Source organism: Leiobunum rupestre, chromosome 6, assembly GCF_980474605.1.
Source record: "Leiobunum rupestre chromosome 6, qqLeiRupe1.1.hap1, whole genome shotgun sequence".
Lineage (NCBI taxonomy): Eukaryota > Metazoa > Arthropoda > Arachnida > Opiliones > Sclerosomatidae > Leiobunum > Leiobunum rupestre.
This window is the reverse complement of record NC_143389.1, coordinates 20844829-20871702: the sequence shown is the minus strand read 5'-3', so window position 1 is coordinate 20871702 and position 26874 is coordinate 20844829. Positions and strand designations below refer to the sequence as shown.

Sequence of the window (26874 nt, the reverse complement as noted above, 5' to 3'; positions counted from 1 at the left end):
AGTGTTTCGTCAAGTTATCGGTCAAGTAGCTAGATCGTTTTGAAAATTCGTCTTTTCCTACACAATGCTATTCTTATAAAATGTAAATTTTAGGAGTTTTAGGTTTTCATATCGCGATATAAGATATAAGAAATAGCTACCTTATTTCCAAAACCAGGTAAATCGTCCTTCAAAAACAAAACATTTAAAAAAGGTTGATATAAGTTCCGAAATTAATTTTTTATCATATTTGTATTGTGTGATACCAATTCTTATTTTTTAATAACTTTTAAGGATTATACAAAAATGCGAGTTCGCGTTTTTGTCTAATCCTCGAAAGCCTATTGACCAAGGTAACTCCATTTAAATAAGTTATGTATCATAAATTCACAATGTTTTTTTATAAAATGAATGAATTAAAATAATGGAATGATACTCCCTAAGGACGAACAAAATAAAGTGGATTTTAATACTTTTTGTTTTTCCAGTCCAGCGCTATTCCGGTTCTTGGCTACCACGTTACAAACAGACATGACTAGATGAACGTAACCCTCCCGACATTCATGTGGTTTCTTTGGACTGCAGTCAAAGGCATTTGACTCTGTTTGCCACAAACGGCTGTTGTTTAAACTTGAAAGAGCTGGTATCAGTGGAGTGCTTTGGAAGTGGATTCAAGATTTTTTTACACAACCGCTTCCAGCGTGTTGTGTATCGCGGTGAATTCAGTTCTTACCGACCAGTTCTTTCTGGCGTGCCTTAGGGATCAATACTCGAACCCTTACTTTTCAACGTTTTTGTGTCTGAGCTACCATCGGTTCTGGCTCACGATTGTTCTCTTTGCCAATATGCTGATGATAGCTACATCTCTCTCGCGATTCGTTCTGCGGCTGACCGTTTATCGCTGCCGGATAATGTTACTCGTGTCTTCCAATGGGGTGTTGCCAATAACATTTCCCTAAATATCAAGAAATGTACTTTATGATAATTAGCAGAAGGAATTCTAACGTCGATGTCTCCTATGAGATAAATGGTGTGGCTATTGCTCGCGTTTTTATTTCGAGGGACCTAAAATGGGCGTCTCATGTCAACCACGCTTGTAATCGCACCCGACGTTTATGTGGACTTATCCGCCGCACTACTGGTTATACCCGGGCCTCCGTCACGCTCTTTCGTTCGCTGTGCTTACCAGTACTTGACTACGCCTCTCCGGTAAAAATGACAGCTCGCACTTCTCTCACTCAATGTATTAGTCAACTAGGTGTTCATCTTTTAGTTTCGCATACCTTCAAGCGGAAAGTACCTTGCTCTCTTCCACCCATTTAAACTTGTTAAAATTTGGTTAATAGATCACCTGGTTGATTATAAACAAAACATAAAGGTTGCTTCACTCTTGTCCTCCCAATTATTACAAATTATTGCTTATTCTAACTCCAAACGCTCCGACCCTCTCTGAAATGAGTGTAGCGCCTCCCTTTATTGGTTGCCTTTCCATAATTCTGTATGCTGTTTCTTAGCCTTATGAGGTGACGAGCAAGTTAGTCGCTATGGAACGTCAACGTTGCTGGGCTCATAAGATATCTTAGCTTCGATTTCTGCTAGACTAGTGAAACTATACACATCTTAGTTAAATTTCACAAAAATTGCATAGAATAGCTCCCATATATATTAGAGTAAGTAATATAGATATTTTTAAAATTAAAGTTTATGGTGTACTTTACTATAGATATACAGTTTTGGTTTGGTGTACATATTTGACGAAGACAAATCTCTCGTAGGATGATGTTTTAGGGATGAATTGCTATAATTTGTATTAATTCTATTGTGTAATTCCTTCAAAATTAAAAACCTATATTTTAAGTAAAGACAAGGCTTTTAGAAGTAGTTTAATTATAGGGCCACACTGGCGTTAGACAAATCTCAATGAAAAATCATCCTCCTTCGATTAAAAAGGTAAATTTTAAAATTTGACTGCCGTCAATGTGGCCCTTTAAAGGCTTATTAGTGAGCCTGTTAATTATTCAGAATGGTTACTTTGTGAATTTACAAGTGCCGTTTGTAGAATTTTAGGTAGTGACCCGGGAATGGTCGGCTAACTATCTCGGAACCGACCAAAACTTTGTCACGTTGCTGCAGCGATTTCCAAGTGAAGTTTCTCACTAGATTCGCAATGATCGTCTTTACTTCGTTGATGGCAAATCTTTGACCTGGAAAATGGTAAACGTATTTTCTTAATATTTAGAATCTTGAAATAGGAACATCAGCTAGTCCCGTAGATGTTAATCATGATAGAAATGAGTGTACCAATGCAGTTTCGTGGTCCTGCAGAAAATGGGATGTAAGCGAATGGATGTCTTCCCGTCGATTGCTCAATTTCGAACCTTTCCGGAATGAACTTATCGGATTCTGGAAACACTGCTTCATCTCTGTGGAGTGCCGCAACGTTAACGAGACAAGTAGTACCGCTTGGTAAATTATATTCACCTACGAGGAAAACATAAATTATGTCGTAAGTGTCTCATAAGTGTAGCATAAACGTTAACGGCTCTATTATGAAACATTCATTAGTTATTTCACTCTTAGAACAAATTGTTCTAAATTGGAAAAATAATCCGGTTTTCAGAAACGTTTTGTTGAATAAAAGTTTTTAAATCAGTTTATTTTAGCTGTTTCAATATCGTATATTGAAAATTTTAAAACTATACCGCGCGTTTACTCTCTTGTAACTAAATAATGTACAGTGTACCAATATCATAAATAACTAGCTTTACTCTTAAGGAATATAAGAAAGCTGATAATATATTGTCAATTTAATTATATTTAGTGAAACAATCTCTAAGCATGTACCTACCAATTTTCAGACCTTCCTTTAATTTCCTCAATATTACCGGCACAGATGGATATAAGCGTTGGCTCTCCTGAAACAACAATTATTCACTGTGAGACATTAACTAAGACAAATGATTCATTTATCGGTTACGGTGAAGAAAAATGATATTTCACTTACCTTCATAGCGCATTCCAAATATTTCATGGCTTTTAGATGCTCTGGAATAATCTCAGACTCCGGATTAGGACCAAATATGCCTTGGAGTTCACAGTAAATCTTCTCTTGAGCCTCTGGATGCAAGCCCAACAAGTAGAGACACCAACTGGCGCCAGTAGTTGTCGTATCGTGACCCTATTCATTCATAGTAAACATGACTGAAAATACAATTTGGATTCAGCATTCCTATGCAGTTTATTTTTTAATCTTTTCAAGTTTTTATAGAAAGTGAAACAGTGCTATGTGGTCCATCGGTGAAGACCGATAAAATTTTTTATTGTACTTACTGCAAAAGCAAATGTGTCCACTTCGTGTCTGATGTGTAGCTCAGTGAATGAATCGTCTTTGAAATGTTCTTCCAGCAGGAGATCGAGGAAGGCTTTACACTTTTTCTCTCCGTATATGTCCTTTTCATCCACGCGTCCGGTCTTTAACATTTCGTCTTTTCGCTTACGAATCGCCTGTATGATAATTAATATTTGTATTGGTTCTTCTGACTGTACCAATAAGGGATTTCGTACCATTTCGGAAAATAGGTGAATTTCCTTCAAAGATTTGTTAAACAACCGTCCAGATGCCGTCATTGAGAAGATAAAGTCGTTCCAGAGCCATGGCCGCCAAACCCTGTCGAGGAATATTCTGGTCACCCTAGAATAAACCATTAAATTTTATCAAATATTTTTATGTTATCTTGTATTAACTCATCTTACTGATTCAGTGCTACCATAAAGGGTGACTGTCTGTCTGTTTGTGCCGAAATTGTGATTCCCAGGGCTGTTTCTGAAATAAAATTAGTTTTATCATCTTCATTATGACCGTTAGTTTTCTATTGAGGATCATATTGTTTAGATTGTTTACATTTTTCCTTATGCATTGTAAATTATACGTTGGAAAAATAGATATAAGCAATAATTGGCAAGAAATGCGATGTCATTTTTTTCTTACCACAGTCATAAAATATTCTATGCTAATTAAAAACAGTTACAACGCTTTTCAATTTGATCGTTACAAGAATTATTCGGAAATATACTTTCAGCGTTCATTTATTAGTTAATTAAACATTTCAAAAATATTTATGTTAATGTGAAATTCAAGCAATACATAAATAGGGGTGTTGGAGTAATAACCACGAAAGAATTAAGCCTGGTTTCTAGTGTAAAGTTTTTACTACATTTTTGACAACTCATAACTAGAAAATTTTCAATTTTGTAGGCCATGACTGATTTGAAGCTCTAGGCATTTTTTATCTTTAACCGTTTTTTTTTAACTTTCATAAAATATCAGAAACAATGTTTAGTTTCTTAAGATACTTGGATGCTTACCAAATATAATATCAAGAGTACAGTATGTTATCAATGGGACAATTGAGACGTGGTCTTCTTTCAAAGTGTCGGCTATATTCTGGACGAGGGTTCTGGAGTGTTTTTCGATTACTGGTTGGAACTGATCCAGAATCCGGAAATGGAAACTGGGCGTCAACATCTTCCGCTGCTTCCGCCATCTTGCCCCTGCACTTTTTGGATAATATTAAGTAATATAATTAATAATGAACAAGAAACCAGATTATCTGTCTGATAACACTTATATGTTTTCTTGTGTATCTAAATCATATTAACCCAATATTTGAACCATCTGCAAGAAACAGTTAACTGGTTCACAGTAATCTGACTAAGGGCCCGGTCCAGAGACGAAAACCAATCCAGAGACATTTTAACCAAACTAAAATAATGTAAATATTACGGCGGATTTTCTTCGAGCTAACGTGATAAACCAAGGTATAAACTATATCGAAACAGATGTTTCGCTGAAAATAATGTATCGTGAGTGACCCAATACTCCGGTGGTATGGTCTCAGTTACTAGGTCCACCAGGTAAATATGCCTTAACCAATATTTTTATTTAATATTAAATCGAAAAGAAGAAAGAACGATATTTTTGTTTTGATATATTTAAAATGTCACTATTGGAGCAATTGTATTATAAAATTATCTTATTATAGATCATCATAATCATATGCCGTATCGACACAGAACTGTCAAGTTGAGTGTTTATCGAATCATTCACAGTGTAAACATCAACAGTCAAATTATTTTTGTATAGACGAAAATAAAACATTAAAATATTGTTACCGTCGAAAACTGAATATAGAAGAAATCTTAGAGGGAAGGGACACCATGATTGGTTTGCTTTAGATCGTAGTACACGCATGCGCATTTACGATTTTAATGTTTTTATTTATTAAACATGGCTGCCCTTCAAAACATATTCACGAAAGGAAAGATCTTAGTCATTGATCTCTTATATTTGTTTGTAAACTTCAATGGATTATCGATCATTATTTTCAATAAACTGAAATAGAAGGAAAACTATCATGGATCAAAATAAATCAATTAAAAGGTAATAATAGCTTTATTTTGGTTAACGTTGAAGGTCTAATTTGAAACTAAGCCAAAATTAACGTTTAAAAAGAGCTCTAAGCCCTTGGATTTGTTATAGCAAAAAACCTTGAAAATAAATATTTTTTTGGTCATAGGTGGCACTAGAGTCGGGTCCACGTCACATTTTCTCCCCCATTTTCAAACAAAACAAGAAGAGGACTGGCGAGCTTGTTTATTTTATTAACCGTCTATTACCACTTGATTCTTATCACATTGTAATAAAATATTTTTCAATTTCTGACCTACACGTATTTGTTTATTGAATTAGCTTTGGTAATTTTCAATGAATCTGTCATTAAAAGACAAATTCGTCCCTTTTGTGTCGCCCAATGATAAGTAATCACCCAAAAAATACTTCAGAACATTAAAAGATTTGTTAAAAAATGAAATCTACCGCCAAACCGAGTATGAGTGAAATGTAAATTTGCCTAAAAAATGTTACTACTCAATAAAATTGAATTGAATGTAGAGTGTAGATTGGGCTCTGGTTGCAGCTCCCGGTCATTTGAGATAAATAAAAGGCATTTGGTTAGTAGTCCAAGGCGGCAAATATTCCTGCAAATGCGATAAATCAAGGTGTTAATAATGTTGAACCAGATGTACAGAGAGAAAGAATGTATCGTGAGAGACCCAAGCCTATGGATTTAAGAAATGAAGAATTTTTGGCACATTACCGGTTACCTAAAACGGATATTTATGAAGCTTTGGGAAATGCGAAGGCCTGATTTGGATCACCAAACCAAGAGAGGTCGTCCAATTGATTCTACTACGCCGGTAAGAAGTTCTTTCATTATTTAATAATTAAAGAGAAGAGAAAGACAAATGTTTTCGTTTTATATTTAAATACGTAAATTATATAAAACGAAAAGAACGATTAAATTGTAGTCTTTTCGTTTTGATGTACTTGAAAAGTCACCAATGGAGCAATTGTATAATGTAATGAATTATCCTCATATGCTTGCATTTTTTTCGACGGGGAGTATTCAGTGGGTCACGGTGAATGATGACAACGGCTATCAACAGTTGCTAGCATCCTTACATCAGATTCCCATCAACCCAGGTAGAGATTCTTCGTACAAAACTAGGCTTTATGGAGAAGACAGTTCTTCCTGGGTGCCTAGAAAGCAAAGACTGTACCCACATCCCCATCCAAAATCCTAGTACTCCCGATTCATATGTTTGTTTGAATCGTAAAGGCCGGTACTACATCAACGTCCAGTTGGTAAGGCATACCATTGTATATTGAAATTATGTAGTTAAAATTATGTTTATCCATTTATAATATTTGCAAAATTCGTTTACATTTATAACACCAAGAGAAAATAGGGGAGAGTGTAGCTCTCAAAACCAAAATTACCTTTCTCTTCGCTCGCTACCTTGTTTGACGGGCTCAACCTTTTCAAACTACTCCCCGCCCCCGTGAGCGAGAACCAATAAAGACGCACGTAAGTCATGGGACCCCAACGTCATTCTTCTCGGGAATATAGTGCTGACCGAGGTAGTGTGGGATACGTTTATCTCTCGTTTTCTACGAAAAGCGCACTAAAATGTCAGAAAGGACATCGCACTTCTTCTATGGGATTTGGCTTTCGACAGATTTTTTTTCAAATTGAAACATGTTGTTAAGCTTGATCGAAGGAGTGAAATTGTCCATTGCCATATTTCTCTAGTTCCTATAGTTTGTCCAGTATCACTGGTCAAAAGTGGACAAAACTTAGTATAGTTTATTTGTTAAAAGGATTAACGGCCCATCGGTTAGCGTTCTACGTTCGCGCGTCGCTAGTCCGGGCTCACTATCAATAGAGTTTTCTTGCCAAGATTTTTACACCTCTACTTCATTATTTCTTTTCTAGCAAATAATTATTCGATTAATTTTCGTACGTGGAATTATTAATTATTCAATATTTTATGAGCTATAAAAAAATAAAACATACCATAAAAGAAATACTTAAGAAATCAGAATATATTTGATTAACCGTTTCTTTAAATCGCACATTCAACACTCGCTGATAGGAAAGAAGTCACACCATAACCGATCAACCACTTATTTATCGATTATAGTCACATAGTCGGTTAAAGTCACGGTCACACGACAGTTTAAACTCAATATTTAACTATTTATTTACTGAGTTCGTTCATCGCGTGATCAGAACGAAACCAAATCCGACGCTCTGTTTTGGGAAGCATCCCGAATCTTGGCAAGAAAACTCTATTGATAGGGAGCCTGGACTAGCGACGCGCGAACGTAGAACGCTAACCGATGGGCCGTGAATTCTTTTAACAAATAGACTAAACTAAGTTTCGTCCACTTTTGACCGCTGATATTGGACAAACTATAGGAGCTAGAGAAATATGGCAATGGACAATTTTGCTCCTTTGTTCAAGCTCAAAAACATGTTTCAATTTGAAAAAAATCTGTCGAAAGCCAAATCCCATAGAAGAAGTGCGATGTTCTTTAACCCTGGGTTTCATAGCTTTTAATGTGTAGGTGAGTAAGGTGACTTCGGTTTTAAGAGTGCGGTAGTTTTTTTTGCAATTAATTTGTTTTACGGTTAATTCGGGAAATGATTTAAGCTGAAGGATATGCCACCACGCAAGATGAAAGACGGCCACCAAATTATTCTAAATCTGAAACTAAAAAACCAAAAAATAAACTATATCCAAATACACTTACGCCTTAGCTCAGGCACAAAGTGTTACAAAGTTTGTTTAACGCACCACTGTTTTGTAGTTTTTCATTTATACTTCTGTAAATTCCACTTTCGTCTAACGCAAAATTATCATCCTCAAAATTATTTATCAAAATGACTGGCAGGCAGACTACTACAAAGCTTAGCAGACACGTGACGAAATATCCCTTTGCGCTCAATTTCGTCTTTGAATATATAAATTTACTTTTAAAACGATTTTTGTTTATAAATATAATATATAAGTTAAAAATATCATATAAAACAATCATTTACTCGGTTTTAAATTAAAATTAAAAACGAACTATTTATTGAGCGCACGGTAACAAAAAAACGGGATACTCATGAAAATGTGAAGAGGCTTCTGTGGGAAGGGGGGGGGGTGGCAGCTATTCTTGAGTATTTTTTGCCCCTCAAACAAGGCGACGCGCGCGTTAGGCGAAGAGCTACACTCTCCCAAATTTTCTCTTGATAACACTTAGGTTTGCGATTCCACCACTAGAATTCTGGACGGTGTGGCGGACTCACGATTCAAGCATATGGGCGAACTGTGACCTCAGGACCCGTCTCTCCACAATGGATATAGAGGGAGCATGGCTCATTGGAGACAGTGGCTACCCTCTGGAACCTTGGCTGATGCGTCCCATTTTCCATCCGGGAACTCAGCCGCGGAGAGACTCAACCGTCGTCTCAGAAGAGCCCGAAATTGCATCGAAAGATGCAATAGTCTCTTCAAATTTCGATGGCGCGTTAAATGAATACGGAGGGAATTTGTTGAATAAACCTCAAAAAGTTTGTAAATTTGTTCTTGCTTGCGCCATTTTGTACAACTTCTACCTTGAGGTAGGTGTGGAAATGCCCGAACCAATGATAGGAGATGATGCGAATGTTGCCCCTGAGCCCCATAACCGACGCTTGTAAGCTCGTGCCAATAACATAATAAACCAATTGGTTGAAAACCTAGAAAATCGCAGGAATCAGTTGACCAATTGGATTAAAATGCAAGTGTTCTAGTTGAACTTAAATTTAACTTAACTTGATTGAACTTAAACATTTTTCTTTTTTTAAAGTTGCATCATCCCCTTCTTTATAACGAGAATTACATTAATTCTCAATGAGGTAGTCCAGCGTTTGGTGATCTCAAGTCCACTACCTGCAATTCCCTAAACTTTTTGTGCCAAAAATTATTGTTATTTTCTCACGATACATTTATTCTTATTCTATAATACGGTTATTCCTTTTATTACACCTTGATTTTTTGCATCTGATTCGCTTTTGAACTCTATGAAACTGCCATTTGCTTAATAGCTGTCTGATTATTTCATAAAAATTTTATATGTATATAATCTATAACTAAAGCCTATATTTCCCTAGCTCAATTAATACATATTCCCAAACAAATATTGTAAAGGGATAAAATGTATAAAACTATGATCAGAATTCAAATTTACCGCGAAAATATAATATAATAATAATAAAAAATCAAATGTAATTATATTTATATATATATTTATTTCGACTTTTTTTCTCCGAAGCTCCTCCCACGGCTGTAGCCAATGGAACGCTTTAAATTATAATATATATATATATTATATATTCGGAGAAAAAAAGTCGAAATAACGAAAGTGGAAGTTTACGAAGACTCATTAAAATGTCTCTGGAACGCGTTTTGTTTACTTTTGTTAAATCGGTTCCGTTAAATTTCAACTGTTGTTATTTAACGGAACTTTTGAAAACGTCTCTGGAACAGGCCCTTAAATGGTAAGAATTCAGATTAAACCCCTTTCTTTCACGGTATTTATAATCTGTTTTTATCCGCGATTGCATATAAAAATAATTATAATATTAATATTAATAATGGCAGAATAGGGCTGCTTCAATGAAAAGTAACTGTGAATATACTTCCAGGTTTAATTATTTTTGGAAAAATTACCCATATGTAAACGACATATCTGAATTTAAAATTGAACAACCTAGTGAGTAATCCTGTACCCAGCCACGGTTTCATGAGCTGATATTCGTGAGATTTTTCGATTTCTGTGTTGCTGCTCAGCAGTGGCTACAAAGGAAAGTATCATATTTAAGTATATATTATCAATTTCGCTAAGTAAAATTGCTTGACATTATAAAACGAACTTCAACTGTCGAAGCTTTGTATAATTGAACGTAGGGTATCCACATCTTCCAAAATCTCATAATGCCTTTTTCTTTGAAAAGTTCAGCTGCTCCATTCATCAATATAGTTGTTACTTAAAATATTTAAAAGTAAATTATGATTTTGATTTATAAAGATAAACCTTCGTTAAGAGCAAAAGACGTTTCGGTGTTTCGAAAATCAGTATTAGTATAATATTCGAGACCCTTCAATTAACCAAAAATTATCTACAAGTATCAACAACCATGAATTCACGTTAACTGAGAATTTACAGGCCTAAAAATAGCCTCTGCTTTCGTGACTTACAAATGATATTACTGGAGAGTAAAAGAGCCTGGGGCCTCATGCCCGAGAAGAGACTGCGAAAGCCGGTACAAATTACCGGGGCCCATCCAGCCTTGGAGTGCCTGATTTGGAACAAACGAGGTCTACTTATCCTGTAAAATGTAGAGCTATCTCCAATAGTTACGACTCTACACTGTTAAAAAAAATTGTTCTAATTTGAACAAATCGCCGTTCAGAAGGTTGTCCCTGTAACAGAACGCCATTTTGTTCTACTATGAACAAAAAATATTCGTTCGATAAAGAACGATGGTTGATGGTTCAATATTGAACTTAGATGTTCTATATTGAACAAACCTTCTTTGTTCAAATTAGAACGTTTTGTCGTTCACGGTAGAACTCTTTGTCGTTCGCTGTGGATCATTTTCTCGTTCGCCGCGGAACGCTTTGTCATTCGCGGTAGAACGCTTTGTCGTTCGCTGTGGATCATTTTCTCGTTTAACTTCGAATGCTTTATCGTTATCCAATACAAAGAGTTCATAAAGTTATTGCTTTCAAAATTATAGCTCATGTCACCTGCCGGCGGTTCATCATGTTAAATTAATAAAAGTAACCTAACCTAACCCATTGCCCACCGAAAAGGAAAACCAGGCCTAAAACTAGATTATTTTAATTCAGTTCCAACCTCAACTACAACCATCTTATTAAGCTTCAAATATCTACCACGAGAGTGGTACGCATAAAATGAATAAAACCTTTTCATAGCGCAAAAGATATTACTTTCTATTCTCAGCCGAGAGGCCGAGAACTGGTAACTAGCGATTTTAGAATTTATTTCTATGCTGAAAACGTCAAACCAAATTGCAGTATATTACGAAATATTTTCTGTAAATTTTAATTCTGGAACTTGGGCAATTACATTTCTGAACGAATTTCCACTACCTTGCCAATCGAATAAAAATGTACTTAAAAAAAAACGGTGCGTGTCCTATAAATTCGGACCTTTCACAACCCTTTTTCGTTTTCCACTTCGTTAAGACACGGAGGTTATTTATATAGTTATTTGTGTTAAGTTTCTTTTCAATAGGTGGGGTAGTTTCTGAGAAACAGCGTTACAGACCTAAGGCCATATGAGTCGCTAGTGAAGGAGCTACGCTCCAACAATGAAATTGAATCTTCGATAAATTTTCAAACACACTGTACATACAACTACAAAAACAACTTCATTACAACATGTTCTTACTCACCCTGTAAATAAATTACTACGAGTAATAGTTTAATCAACCAGTAGTTCAGTAAAACCTGTTCTAAGGGGAACGAATCTATTCTATTGTGTAGTTTACAAGCCTTCCTCCAGAGGGCGAAAGAACATTCGTTCTTATTTGAAAAATAAAATATCTTGAACACACCGTTCTCTGTTACATACCTTTAGAACGCTATCGTTCATTTTCGAACAGACTGTTCTAAGTTGAACGTCTTCTGAACGAATTTTTTTAACAGTGTATTGGGGCCCGGCCTTAATATTTTTATCCGGGGTTCAGGCCCACTCTTAGCGGCCTAATGGTTCAACGAGGCCAGCTGTGTTTTCCCCTCTTAGCTGTCTTCCGCTTTAGCTGGGGAAAGATAACAGGCGTGGTTTTACTTTCTTAAAACTCAACACAAGGTTAACAGAGTTCTGCCGACATATTTTCAGTTAAAGTTAATTCACAATTGGTTTCAATAAAAATCCATGCAGTTCTAAACCGCTATCCCTATTTTTGAGTGTGCGCCTAATCTTTAATGGCGCGAAAAAGGCCTGAATACTTCTACGTCTCTTTGTAAAATACAACACTTAATACTAGGAAATTATCTACAAAACATTTCGCGTAGTGTGTTTTTTCCTAACCAAATATTAATAAATGAGCTGATATAGACGTATTCATTTCTGGGAAGGGCTGGAAGATCGCTTACCCCGATTATTATGTAATTTCCCCTTTGATACGCACTTTGTCGCCATGCCTCGTTTCCTTATACCCCTGTTGTCGGCTAAATCATCCTTCCAAATTTAAAGTAATATAAAATTATCGATAAGAAATAACAGAATTTCTGTAAATTTTTTCGTGCTTTTGGTTGGTGGAAAGAAAATTTTAAAGTGTCATGCAGTTATTTATTACTAGTATGGAGCCAGAATGTATCGCAGCTTCTATTGGGTTATGTCATTTTTCAGATTGCGGGTAATGATCAGCTTCTTGAGTTGGAATTCTTCTATATAATCAATTCAATTCAATTTTTATTTTTAAACAAAAGGTTTTTGTTATTTTTATTGTGGTATTTTATTAACTGATCTAGTTTTAAATTTAATATCGTTATTTCTATTAGCTTCTTTTTCGAAAAATACGGGTTCACAACCAGGGTTGGCACAATTTTGCCAAGGGTGGAAAAAACCGCGGTTTTTACTAGAAAAAAAAACGGGGGGGGGGAACTAAATTTTTCCGCGGTTTATTCCACCCATTGTTTTCTTGTTAAAAACCGTGAGGAAAATCCATGGTCATTTCGACCTCTAGTGGCAAAATTCAATAAGAAATAAATATTAAAAGCAGTATATTCTTCTATTCTATTCACTCTTCTTCTGGCCTTTTTACCATGTCTCCCATTTGCAATGAGCAAATTAGTTTTTCCACTTTTTTCCTGTTTTTTGAATTTTCCCCGGTTTTTATCAGTTTTTCCCACATGTCCCGACCAAAACATGTTTTTGCCAACCTTGAGTCACAACAGTAGTAAAATGAATTAAAATAAACTAATATGTTGGATGACGCCATAATCCTTTTAAGTTGAATACGTAATATGCGGATCTGACCCACATAATTTTTGTAAGTTTCCCGCGCATAAAGGTAGGTACATTGAAGAATGTTGAAAGTATCTAAGAGTTTCATGGCAAGATACTGTCGTTTGCTTCACTTGCTTAGGACGACGTAAGAATATGGGAACAGGGTAGATTGGTTATTATAGGAGAAAGGAATTAACTCTTCATATATAACAAAAGGGTGATTTGGAGCAGGGCTAAAAATCATCTGAACAAAGTCACTCTCCCGAAGTATTAATAAATTATTATTATTTTAAAGGGGTTGTAAGCCGGGCTTCTTGACCCTAGGTCCATTGCGCAACCCCCAACCTGTGACTATAAGTATTTCCGACACAAAGCTAAGAATCCACTCTCCTGGGATTTTGGATACGTCGTGCGTCTCCAACTGGTGCATATCGAGTCACTTAAAACATTCAGCCGGATAGTAATCACAGCGGCAAAGAATGTAAGAGGCAGTTTTCTCTTCAGCTAGACAAGTCCTACAAATTGTGTCATCACGGACACCAAGAAGATTAAAGAATCCGTTAAGTTTGCGATGGCCTGTAATTAGGCCAGTGACCAATCTTATATTACTCTTAGAGAGTGAGAATAACTCTTTGGCTCTCTGCCTAGAAGGGCCCGGGATAAACTCTTTGGCCTGCCTTTGACCATCCATCTCAAGCCAAAGCTTGAATTGACGATCCGACATATACTCGGAGACCAGGCTGCGTACCACGAAGGATGGGTAAAGCAGGTCATGGCTCACTAAACCCAGCCTTTGCACCATGATGCCCTTTATCATCTGAACAAAGTCCTTTCCCCGAAGTATAAATAAATACATTCTTGCTATATTAGCGATAGAAATATTTTCTTAAGAATAAGAAAAATGGCCACGGTTTTTGTGCCTAGATTTTCCGTTCATTTGTTACACTTATACTAATTAATTTCAAATTCTAAGAAACTCGATTTGGCTCTTACCTATTTTCATTGAAATATTCCGTTTCGAATTATAGATTCCGCCTTTTAAAGTGATGGGTAAATTTCCAATAAATGGACGCGTTCTAAATCCAGGAACTTTATCCAAGGACTCTCGTTGTCGTAAAACATTTCGGTAGAATCTCACAAATTTGAAAGTAAGGAAAAGTACAAAAACCGTGATCAGAAATGCGGGTACATGTAATAGGTATTTATACACTAAACGCATTTTTGTTGTACAATTGGAAAGCTCCGTCTTCCGCTTTCGCTGTTGCTACTAAAATTTAAACAACATACATTTTATCTATAACGCCTCATCTTTTGAAACTGATTATAAGAGACAGTGTACATGCAGAATTTCAATGGTTTGATAAAGGCGAATGCACTTTTCAATGATAAGATATTACGAAGCCTAGACTTGATTTAGAGTCCGGATTGTGTTACAAAACGTGTACTCACAGAAAACTCACTTACCAGGAATGGAAAGTAGGATCTTTACGGAAATCAATCCCTGGAGGTCTGCGGAAACAAGGGATACACAATTCCTATTATTTTTACGGGATTGACTATTTTTCGGAAATTTATATTTATGAAGATAATTTATGACCTCTTGTACGATTTTTCTTCTTTGAAAATACTTTCCTTCCATTTCCTATTTTGGTCTGAATAACTGAATTTCTGAAAAGGAAATCGATTGGGAAATTCAAAATAGATAGATGTATTTTAGAGTAAAATATCTTTCAATATCTTGACTTTTGCGGGGCCGGGTTTTAACTGTGTTAAATTTTGGAATTTTCAAAATCATTGATAACAATAATAATCAGCTAAGCTAATACCCAAGGCATCACCTTAGGCACAAGTCATCGAGCAACATTTAATGTCTTTTTAACAATGCGTAGGAGGGTGGTGGCAAGCCTTTCATGCCACGCGAGCCAACAGCTCCCTACACTTACAATTACCGTTAACCTCTATAAGTTTTTATGGAAAGGATAAACCGAAGAACTAGGGTAAAACCCCTTTTGCACTTTTGATGTGGATATTTTCAATGCAATTTATTGTACTTACTGCAAAAGCTAAAGTGTTCACTTCGTGTTGGATGTGCAGCTTAGCAAATGATTGCGCGGACTTTAACATTTCGTCTTTACGCTTACGAATAACCTCTATAATGATATTTATTTCCCTTATTCTAATGTTGTGATTTCCCTTATACTAATGTTGTGATTTCCCTTATACTAATGTTGTGATTTCCCTTATACTAATGTTGTGATTTCCCTTATACTAATGTTGTGATTTGTACTATAACTATATCAGAAGTCAAGTTCCAAGAATTATTTTCGACGAGCACAGATACTTTTTTATAAGGTAGATTTCATAAATCAGCTTCGTCCTCCACCCAGTGCTCTCATAAAATACATGAATATAAATTATGAATAAGCGTTTTTTGCTGGAGTATGGGATTCATTTCTTTAACAAAATGGGATTATCTTTTCCATTTTAGACATGCTTCTAGTTTGTAAGTGGTACTCGCTGTTGATATAGCAATTTTTCACAGTTTCTATAAGTGTGGTACATCAGTAACTTAATGGAACGCCTACTCATTTATAGCATATTTATTTCGAACACTGTATCCAATATGGCAATTTTTTTTAAACAGAGCCACCATTATTTATACTCCAATGGCTTTCAGCTTCTCAACTGCCCCACAAATTACTTTAAATATTTCATAAGTAGGAAATTATGCCAATCGAACTTTTAAATTGAAAGCTTTGCCATGGATTATTAATTGAAATACATTATACATATGTCGCGTTTAGGCTTTTCACCATTTTCTGGAAGAAATCCAATGAAAATACCAGTTTCGTGGTTACAATCAACGTGTTCCTTGATTTCAATCTCGTGCCACATTAAACATACATATGGTCGATAAAATTCGTTTCCAAAGTCATTTAAAAGGTTTCTTAGATCTAAACAAAAATTCATTTGAAAAGGCAGGTTTGACATCAGTTTTTGTGGGCTTGGATAAAAAAAGTTTTTAAGACTAAGTCCTAATGCAACATTTCCCATTATTTTATAATTTGATGGACACTTATTTTTTAGAAACTGACACCATTCAACTAACGACGTAAGTGAGGGTGCCAATTGTGGTTATTTTTGACTCTTAATTTCTGTTTTTCAAATATTGTAACCAAATTTCTGCATAAACAGCTTACATGTAAAAATAGTAAAATTCTGTTTTTACTTTTAATTTTGGGTTTTTTTTCCCTTAATGCATGAGCCCTTTTTCCATTTGGTGTTTATGGTTTTTTTAATACAGAAGGTGTTTCCTGTAACGCGTACATGGTACACATCGAATTCTTCCTAATCCAAATGGTAGTAAAGCAGAGCACATTAGTCATTGCGCACACACATTCCTTTCTAGTCTTCAATTTATTAACACGGATAGATTGGAAAAGTCCTTTCAAATTAGGTTAATGATTTTCGGCACATACATAACACTCGATTAATTTAAGTTTAAAAATAGTAAAAACTTTACTATCAGTACTTGCTATTTTAGGCACTACATTCCAAACAAAATGTTGTTCACTGAAATATGCGCGGTTTCCCAATACCCTTATTTCAAATTTCAATGTCTGATTTTTAACTATTTGAACAAGAAAAGAAATATCATCATCTAGCTTTCCAACAGACCAACAAAGCTGAGGGCAATCATTGATAAAATTGTAGTCATAACTTTCAGTTATACGAATGCAAAGTAACGGATTGTTACAAAGTTGATTGTAGTTGGAACGTTTCCTCCTACAAAATGTTTTGGTCAAACATAACAGTGTGGTTTCAAATTTTCTAGATTAGGATGATTATCTACATAATTTTCGCATTTGTTTGTTTGTTTTGGCTTTTGGTAACTTTATAATATTTAAAATATTTCTTTCATGTGAAGCCTAAAAATGTGTCGCTTATCACTATGACAACCTGGATATATACTGTTAATTTGCTACTATTATTTCTGTAATTAATAGTAATTATTTAAATAACTCTACCACAATTTAGTTTAAAAAAATGAAAGGCCATGGCTTATCTAATTTTTTTACTTTACATCTAATGCAATTGAGCAAATGCCTAAACATGTAGTAAATATGTTTTTAAATATAACTCCCTTTTAAAAGGATTTATCCAAAAGGAAGTTTAATAGTTTTAATAATTGCTCTATAACTACATTTTCGCTTCACTAAAAATGAATAACATTTATTGTACCTAAACCTTATTAGAAATTTTAACATTTTAAAGATATCAAACAAAACTTTAAATTAAAATTTTTGAGAACCGCACTACTACGAAAACGTATCAGAAAATAAAATGACAGATTGTGTCGAGCCAATAAAAAATGATGCATTAATTCAGACTCCTTAGGCGGGATGACTTGGAATGAAGAGTCACGGATAACCTGTCTTTCGAGGTAGAAGCTGTAATACCTCTTATGCATTAGTTGGATAAAAAGAAAAGTGGGAACGATGGATTAACTACAAATTTTACCAAGGCTCGGAGCTCTCCGATTTATGATAAATAAGCACACCAAGACTCTGCTTCTTATATGAAGAAATATCTTCCATGATAGAGATGCAATTGCACTGTTTTTACATACGAGTGAAGCGGCCTTTGGGGCAGCGATGTACCTAAGAGCAGGAAGCCATACCTCTACTTGGAATACTTATCCTACCGTATCGCGTATGGTAAGATCAGTCTGAAAGCTTTGGCCCCACCAAGAATTGATCTATTTATATATAGAGATAATGTTTATATTCCGTTAACTTTTACCTTCGCTCCCGTTGCAGCTCTAGGATAAGAACCTGGCCCCTCCCCTTAAAATCAATCAACTAAAGGTGGCGCATTATTGGCTCCCTAAATACTAAGTCCTCTTGACGCGATTAACATTGGCGTGAGTGACGCGTTAAATAAGAACGCCTCTTTTTACATTACCTTCCCCCTTTAGTTGATTCCCCTGGTTCATGATGCGTCGTGACTGACGGAATATAAACATCTCTCTATATAAATTATAACAAAAACAGTTCTTCGAACTGAAAAAACAGTTTAGAGCTCGTTAAATGTGCAGCCTTAAAGGGACATATATTATTTTTATTGTTGATTAATATGTCAAATTTATTTAAAGTATTAAAAAATATTCCTGTGAACAACAGAATGAGGTCATTCCACCTTTCAAATCACAGTCCACTGCTCCTCCAATTTTTAACACAAAATCTTTGATCCAATTTGGCCCACAAAGGTATCCATATTTATATTTATTTTCTTCCCTACACATTTAACATAAAATTTTTAAAATTTATTATTATTATTATGTATTATTTATTTATTGCAATAATCTGCAACAAAAAATAAAATAATAATAATAATAAATTTTTAAAAAAATTTATGCTGCGCAAATACTCTGCCCGTCGTTTTGCCTTTTGCTTTTGTTTCTTTGTCATTTCAAATTTTAAAGCTCGAAAATTATTAGTTGTCAAACTTAACAGCTGTCAAAAAATTAAACATTCAAAAAATACTGATAGTTTAGTTCCACCAAAGATAATACGTACCCTATATTCGAAATCACGGTGCTTTTACATGAAGCTGTTACCGATTTCCTGGCGAAATTCCGAAAAGTCCGGCTCCTAAATTATGATAGTGATAATACCCAAAGACCAAAATTTTAACCTAACTTTTATTTAAATCGATTTAGAATTACCAAATACCGTAAAGTGACAAAACTTAGGTTGAAATGAAAGCCAACTATATTATTTAGCTTTTATCATCGAAGATTTGTTCGTTTTAAATCAATATGTTTAAACATGTTAGAATATGAAAATTAACATTTCACGCGGGCACGCGGCATTAAAACCGCCATCAAAACGAACCAAGTTTCCAACTTTTTCCTGACTTCCACCCGTTCCCGTTGCGCATGCGCGCCAATCTGAAACTTAAGAGGGAAAATGGATGCCTCGAAACCGTAATTTCCTGGCTTCAAAAACTTATATTTTCTCGGCGTTAGTGATTAAATTATGAATCGTGAAAAGACGGGCCTATGAAGTGAAACACGCTGATTTTAAATCCGTTTACAGAATTAAAATACGACAAGTGGTGGAGGTTAGAGCGCGACCCAAAAAAGGCCTAAAAGTAACTCAAGCTAAGTTGACGTCTTCCACGACCAAACCGGTAAATTGCCAATATACGCGCAGAAGATGTGGAAATGAGGGGAAAAGATGAGCTCTAAATATACTCCGCGGCCGCGGAGTATAATAAATCAATTCTTGGCCCCACCTAATAGATAAAAAATCTCCTTTCACTTTGTTGTTTCTTAAGTTAACACAGTGACGTCAAAAAACCGTCAGCCACATCGAGATAAAAATCTGCCGCGATAAGCATTTCAAGAGAGGTATGGACTCCTGCTAATAGTAACCTTAGGCAAGTAAGAAGTTGCCTAGTATTATCAAAGTCCGTCGTAGCCCTTCCCAAGAGGTCAACAGCGAGAAGATTTAATTGTGGACGGATTAGAATTCCTGGACCGCAGAAGAAATCGAAACTGGGTAGAAAAATAAGATTGCGGACCCAGGTTGTTGGAATCATTGTCCGAGATCCAAGAATCACGCGGACTTGCTCACGAGAGGGAAATCTATATGATTTAAATTTGACAACCTAAAATTAACTTTGATAATCAAGCGGCTATATATTTTTCAGAAAATGATTTTGAATAGTGTTTATTAATGGAACTTGCGTATCAATGAGGTATCTTAGTCAAGGAGAGTATTAATATTAAATAAATTATTGTCCCGCTTATTTTCTTTAAGAGTCACAATTAACATATTTAAGTGACCGAGGGAGTCAAATTATTTTAGGAAAACATTTGTAGAAATAAAAATACATTTAGAAAAATTTGTTTAAGAAATTATATTTCCGTTGACTCTAAGCACTTAAATTTTTTAGTTATTAAATTTTTCTTAACATTTAGTCAAAAAGCTATAGATTTTATGATATTTCTAATTATTACCAATGGTAACGAAAGGTAATTCCTTTTTGAAATTTTGACAGGTGGCGGCGATCAGGTGAATTTCCGCCGGCGGCGGCAGCGCGATCGGCCTGCGCCGACCTTTTTTGACGGCGGCGGTGTTGAACCAAAATTTGTCGGCAGCGGCGGCGTTTTTATGAAATTTCGTTTTCATTGTATGACGTTTTAACAATCTCTTTTCTAGGAATTTAAGACGTTCGCGAAAACACCTAGAAGACAAATTGGAGTAATAAATGAAATGTTTAAAAAATATCTCGTAACAATTTTAATATCAGTTAAATTGGTACAGTTTTACCACACAGGGTCACAGACAAGCATCTGCTAAATCCTTAGGAGCAGTTTAAAAATATAACTTTAGTTTTGAAATTCTTTCTTCAGAAAGTAATATTTCTTCTGTAAAGAAATGTTGATATCTTAATTAAATAGTATTCGTAAAAATCCAACTAACAATGAAAATTAAACTATGGTTTTCTCCAGTTTTTGTCAATCCTGATATTTAATCAAATCTATAAACAATTAACTTACCAAAATTTTCATGTTATTCCAAAACTTCTAACAACCTAGCACTTCTATGCTCTCGAGTTTAATTTTTTTATTGGTTTTTGCTTGTGGGTGTCTCAATTTTTTCAAGTTGAAATTGACATCTTCTTCTACAATTTCCCAATTTTTTAATAAATCTACTGTAATCAAATTATGCAATCCGTGTGCACAGCAGGGTAGTCTTGTAATCTTAAGTAGCTTACACGCTTTCACCACATTACCACCACAATCTGTAACAACAACCAATGTTTTCTTTCTAATCCAAAGTCTGAAACTACTTTTTCAAAGTTATTTTTAATTTCTTCAGTCGTATCCTTAACAATGGATTTAACCGCTTTTAATGCAAAATCATAAATGTCAATTAAACCAGTTTGAGCTATTGTTATCCCCTTTTGGAAGGTGTTCCTTCTTTTTCAAGACACCATAATTCCGAAAGAAGTCTTCCATAGCATCAGAAGAAACTCTGTTAAATGGAATAAGGTCTCGTGAAAACCAATTGGTTAATTGTATAACTAGGTTCTTTGCAGTGTTTGTTGTTTATGTTTTTGAACTTTATCTGAAGGAAATTAGAAAAAGGAAGTGATTTTTTCTTCCGTTAGAGTGCGAGGGAACATGTAATAGCGAAAGTAAATAACATATAAAAAATAAGTATGCGGGGGAAAGTGAACCTGAAGAGTTACACGTATAACATAAACGCTCATGCAACAATAACTTCGTCAAAACTCAAACCCTGACTAAAAGTGTTACCTGATCCAATCGGACGATTACTAAACAAGAAGCCACAGACGTGATAAAGAAAGAACTACATTTTCGTTAACCTTACAAAACCGAAAATCTTGTAGCCCTGCTAAAAATATGATAAACCGTCAGCGGCGCTCCGAGAAAACATTGGCGGCGGTGGCACAAAAACACGATCGGAATTTTTGGTAGTATTAACAGTGTTTTTTAAATAAACGAATTTAAAATCATTTATGTGTTCCAGCGATACGACACACACACACGATTACATCATGCCAGTCTCAACCAACGACTGTCATCTTTTTTTAGGGCATCCATTATCTGTCAAAAGAAACAAGTTATCATTTATATGAATCTTCGGAGTCGTTAGTGCAACGATTTATACAAATCAAAGAAATTGCCTAAAATAAAAGTTCTTCCACTTTTATTATATATATATATGCTAATCCTTATTAATTAAAACCTGGAATTTGCTGTAATATTTAACATCTTATAATAAAAAAATATGCAGAATTAACATCAAATAGCTTAGAAGGAATTTCGACCTAAATTTCGGGCCTGATGACTATAAATTACACTTAAAATTCTATTAAGACTTCTAATGAGAGATTTGGTAAAATTTTGTTATTGATATAACAAATAGGCCTATTCATTTATGTTAAAATGAATAATCAAATTTATCTGATTAATAACATTCACGATGAGAGCTTTTGAACAGTTATAAAATTAGTCTTTAAATAAAACAATTTGTGCCGTGGCATAAATAGGAGATGCGAAGTGAAGGAAGTGAAATAAAAAAATTATGAAATTTAAGGGACCCCTTTAGATTATAGTTATGCAAGTGGTGGTGCCAGGATTGATCTTGGATATATTCGAAAATTGCGGTTACAATTTAAAGGCCGAGACCAGAGATTTCATTTTCTCGTGCGCGAATTTAGACCCCCACAAAATTGAGTGACAGCGTCGACAGCTTGACCGACGGCTCTGACTGTTTTTGAATAGAATATATACAATGAGCATCAAAAAAGAGGTAAGCTACAATTCATGGAATTGTCCAGATGGTCACTCCAGCTGTCAGAGCTGTCACTTAAGTTGTCAGAAATGTCAAGCAGTTGTCACTCGTCAAAAAATTAAGTTCAGGATAAGAGGGGTGGAAATTCGCTCTGGTCTCGGTCTTTAAGACTAATTTTCCTGAAGTGACACAGATTTTGTGGGTCTACAATTGAAATAGAAGGTCATTTACAGCATTTCCGAAATGAAAGACAAACTCCTGTTGCAGATTTTTTTGTCCATGGACAAAGTGTTTCAACACAAAGGTTTGTTTACCCCCGTTGTTTATGCGGGCATTTTGTATACATGGAAGCAAGCGGCAACCGTGGACATTTCCTTCGATTATTAGATTTTTAATGTACAAGAATTCCCAGATATCTCCGGTTGTACCATGTTAGTCAGTTTTATAGCGCGGTGCTCTTATTACTGGAGGCCTCATCATTATGCCCTACACCATCATCGTCCATAGCCCAGACACGTGACAAAACAGCCACACCCAGCAAAAGAACCCTACTGCTGACAGTCGCACCATCGACCCAAGCCACTCATCCCGCCAAAAGGCGCAGCAATGGGGTGACGACTTCAAACTTCGCACTAAGCTGGGGAATAGTGAGTGGATGCTCTAGCTGACACCCTACCTACGTAGGTAGATATCCTAACCCAAAGTCGCCGGTCGAGATAGCTTCATTTGATCACAGCTAACAACTCCCAGTGCGCCACCGCCTTTAAGGGTTATAAGAGCATGACCCCGGTTAAGCCACCAGTTATGGGCAACTGCGAGCCGTTAAGAGCCCTCCAGTTGCACCAGATATTTTTGTGAACATCGTATTTAGGGCCTTTTTCCACATATCGGGATGGCATTTGTTAAAAATCAAATTGATGTATAAATTGTAAATATATTTAATTTTTTGATAAGAATAGAATGTTGTTAATCGTGTATATAATTACTCTTGTATTGTATGGATTTTATTGTATATATTTCAAAAAGTGTTCGAGAATATTTTGTTGCAATCGCCACTAAAAGGTTTTTTCCTTTCATTGTCAATTTTCCCGAGCTATTTTTAACGACGACTGGTTAGCCCGTAGACATATGGCGCCACGTTGAAGGGGAAGGTTTCGGGTTTTTTTATATCGTGTAATTTTTCGAGTGTCCAGTGGAATCACAATTGTATGTGCACGGGTTAAAACTCCTAGCGTGTTCCAATCCGAGTTTTCTTGTAAGACCGAAAAATATTAAAGGGTAGAAGTTCTTAGCGCTTGATATTGTGCGGTATATGCAATAAATAAAAATGTTGTTTTGTTAAATGAAAAGTTCGTCCAGTTTTCTTTTATATTTCACCAGCGAGGTCCGTTTTACCCTGCGCTAGCTAACGCGGTGTTTCCGTTCACCGTTCTAACTCGAAACTTTTAAGCTCTCGTAAAAGCTAGTTCGCGCCTTTTAATCCGCAACATTATTGTTGCCGAAACCCGGGATACTCGTAACTTTTAAGTATTGGACTGTTTGATATTTGATGGCTACGATGGAAACGGCAGATATGAAACTGTTGGAAAAGCAGCGTAGAGTTTTACGCGGAGCAGTGACGAGAATGTGCAACCTAATTAAAGGGGAACTCAAGAAAGCCACGCTCATATCGGAGCGCGAGCTAAGCGATTACGTTACGCAGCTGGATTCAAGAGAACGAAAATTGAACGCGTTAGATGACCAGCTACTTTATTCGAAAACGTCGGAAGAAGAGCAGAAAGGGAGCTCGACGATAGTGAGCTATATAGCGATGGACTTGTAGTTTGGAGGAATCGGGCCAAAGCGTGGATTCACGGGAAGAACACTCAGGTCACGGTTACAACGAGGGTCAAGAACGGCTCGTCAGGATCTCAGAATTCCAATCAGGAAACCATCATTTTACCCGCAGCTGGACAAATGGCATGGATTATGGACCTAATTTGAACATCGATAATTTCAATTATTTAAAATCGTATTAAAAGGGAGCAGCCGAAACTGATATAGAAGGTTTAAATTTAACGGCGGAAAATTACGAGATAGCCATTGATATTTTAAAGAAACGTTTTGGACGGGAAGAACTGCGGGTTAGCGCTAGATTTAATAATTTCTTAAGGTTAGCGTTACTAAGTCTTTGGACGTGGCGGGCTTAAGGCACCTGCATGACACGTGTCAAATGGACGTTAGGGTTTGACCTCTTTGGGGCATATGACAAATAATTATGGCGAACTACTGGCCCACATTGTGGGATGCCTGCTGCCATTAGACCTGCTAGAATTATACAATCGAGGTGGCATCCAGATTCGGCCGTTCAGTATATTCGAACAATTGTCTCTTTTAAATGACGAAATCCAATGTCGTGAACGAGGCCAAGCCGTTCATAGAGCGGGTCCCTCACCATAAGGTCAGTAGTACGCTAGATAAAACCTCTAAGCGTGGGCAAAGCTCTAGCAAAGGTGGGCATCAAAAACCTTTTTCGGCAGCCACACTAAATACGGGTGTTCAGAGTAGTATTAAGGCATGCGTTGTAACACTACTGATAATCCTTTTTACATTATTGCGGTAATTTCAATACCAGATTTGAGGGCTATTGTGATACATAAGAGATTGTGTTTCCTTTGCATGAGGTCGGTGCATTCCGCCCACCAATGCAGGGGTAGAATCCAAAGTTGCAAAAATTGTAGGCTTAGGCATAATTCGGCGGTGTGAGCTCAAATTATAGAGAAATCCGTGGCCGATAAGAAATCGGATCAGACCGATGCCAAAACCGTCAAAAATGTAATGGTAAGGTGCGTCCTAGATGGAGCCAGTCACCGTTGTTTCATAGAGGAGGAACTGTCCCGAAAGCTACTGTTGGAGGTTGTTGGAAACGAGAATATGAACTTGTTCCCCTTTAAAAGCGAGGTCCCTATTAGATCGATGCGAATAAAAGTTAAGGTTGATCTTTTAAACTTAAACCATGGGGAAGAAGTAGAAGTTTTAGCGCTAGAGACGGTATTCGCGATGCCCAACGACCAGGTGAAGGAACAGATGAGGAGTAGAAATTTAGAACTTTCAGATTTGGTCGGTCTAGATGGCGCAGAGTTGAACTGTTCTATCGAAATTTTCATTGAGGCTGATTACTTCTGGAAAGTTTGCACTGACCAATTTGAGAGGTTTTCCCCCGATTTAATGGCCATTAGCACTGCTTTAGGTTGGACGGTACAGGGAAGGTCCGGCGGAGAAAACTCCTACGTTGGGGTAAATACCATAGCTGTTACGCACGTCGTAGAGCAGTCTGAAGAAAAATGGTTTCAGAGCGATCTTGCGCGATTTCTGGAATTTAGAATCCATGGGCATTATAGACAGTTTGTATAGCGAATCAAACCAAATCGAGGCTACGTTGAGGGATTTTGAGGATGATATGAAATTGAAGGATGGGCGCTATGAAGTCGCTTTACCTTGGAAGCCAAATAGGGAACAGTTAGGGAATAACCTCGAAGTAGCTAAGAGAAGAACTGTAAACTTAGTACGAAATTTACTAGCTAAACCCAATGAAATAGAAAAAGATGACGCTATCATAAAGGAACAACTTAAAAAACTGGGATAGTGGAACTAGTCGAAGAAAAAGAAAATAACTGGGAGCCTAAAAATTGTTACTATTTGCCCCACAGAGGGGTCACCCGTGAAAGTAGCGAGACTACGAAATTGAGGATCGTGTACGACGCGTCTTCCCACACGAAGGACACGCCCTCTCTAAACGATTGTTTAGAATCAGGCCCAAATCTGTTACCAGAATTGTTTAAGGTGTTAGCGCGTTTCCGGACGCATAGAGTTGGGTATATGGGCGACGTAGAAAAAGCCTTTTTCCAAATTGGATTAATTCAAGAAGATAGGGAAGCCTTTAGGTTTTTTTGGATTAAAGGTTTAACAGGTGTAGACAAGTATGAATTTATTACCTATAGATTCGCGATCGTCCCTTTCGGTTGTACGGCCAGCCCATTTTTGTGCCGCAACTATTAAATATCACGTTAAACAGTTTAACAGTCAACAACGGGTTAAATGTATCCCGTCAATAATGTGAACCAGATCGAGTCATTCTTAAATTGGATGTCCGAGGCCTGATTATTCGTG

The 26874-nt window shown here is 36.1% G+C and overlaps 1 protein-coding gene across 1 annotated transcript; it reads right to left on the bottom strand.

Moving 5' to 3' along the window:
* Nucleotides 1–284: 284 nt before the first annotated feature.
* LOC149940271 (cytochrome P450 4c3-like) lies at nucleotides 285–14533 on the bottom strand. Its single transcript, XM_090177610.1, has 12 exons — nucleotides 14384–14533; nucleotides 10284–10396; nucleotides 10121–10206; nucleotides 4345–4535; nucleotides 3733–3802; nucleotides 3544–3670; nucleotides 3310–3483; nucleotides 2984–3157; nucleotides 2828–2894; nucleotides 2281–2460; nucleotides 2011–2183; nucleotides 285–1825 (listed from the first exon to the last, which is right to left on the bottom strand). The coding sequence occupies exons 1-11, from the start codon at nucleotides 14391–14393 to the stop codon at nucleotides 2020–2022; spliced, it is 1356 nt and encodes a 451-aa protein (XP_090033736.1). The 5' UTR covers nucleotides 14394–14533; the 3' UTR covers nucleotides 285–1825; nucleotides 2011–2019.
* Between the last annotated feature and the right edge of the window lie 12341 nt (nucleotides 14534–26874).

Coding starts and splice junctions, on each gene's coding strand:
- LOC149940271 (XM_090177610.1), bottom strand. Junction 4,536..10,120: donor GGTACAGGATTACTCACTAG/GTTGTTCAATTT, acceptor TTATCCAAAAAG/TGCAGGGGCAAGATGGCGGA. Junction 3,671..3,732: donor TTTATGGTAGCACTGAATCA/GTAAGATGAGTT, acceptor GGTTTATTCTAG/GGTGACCAGAATATTCCTCG.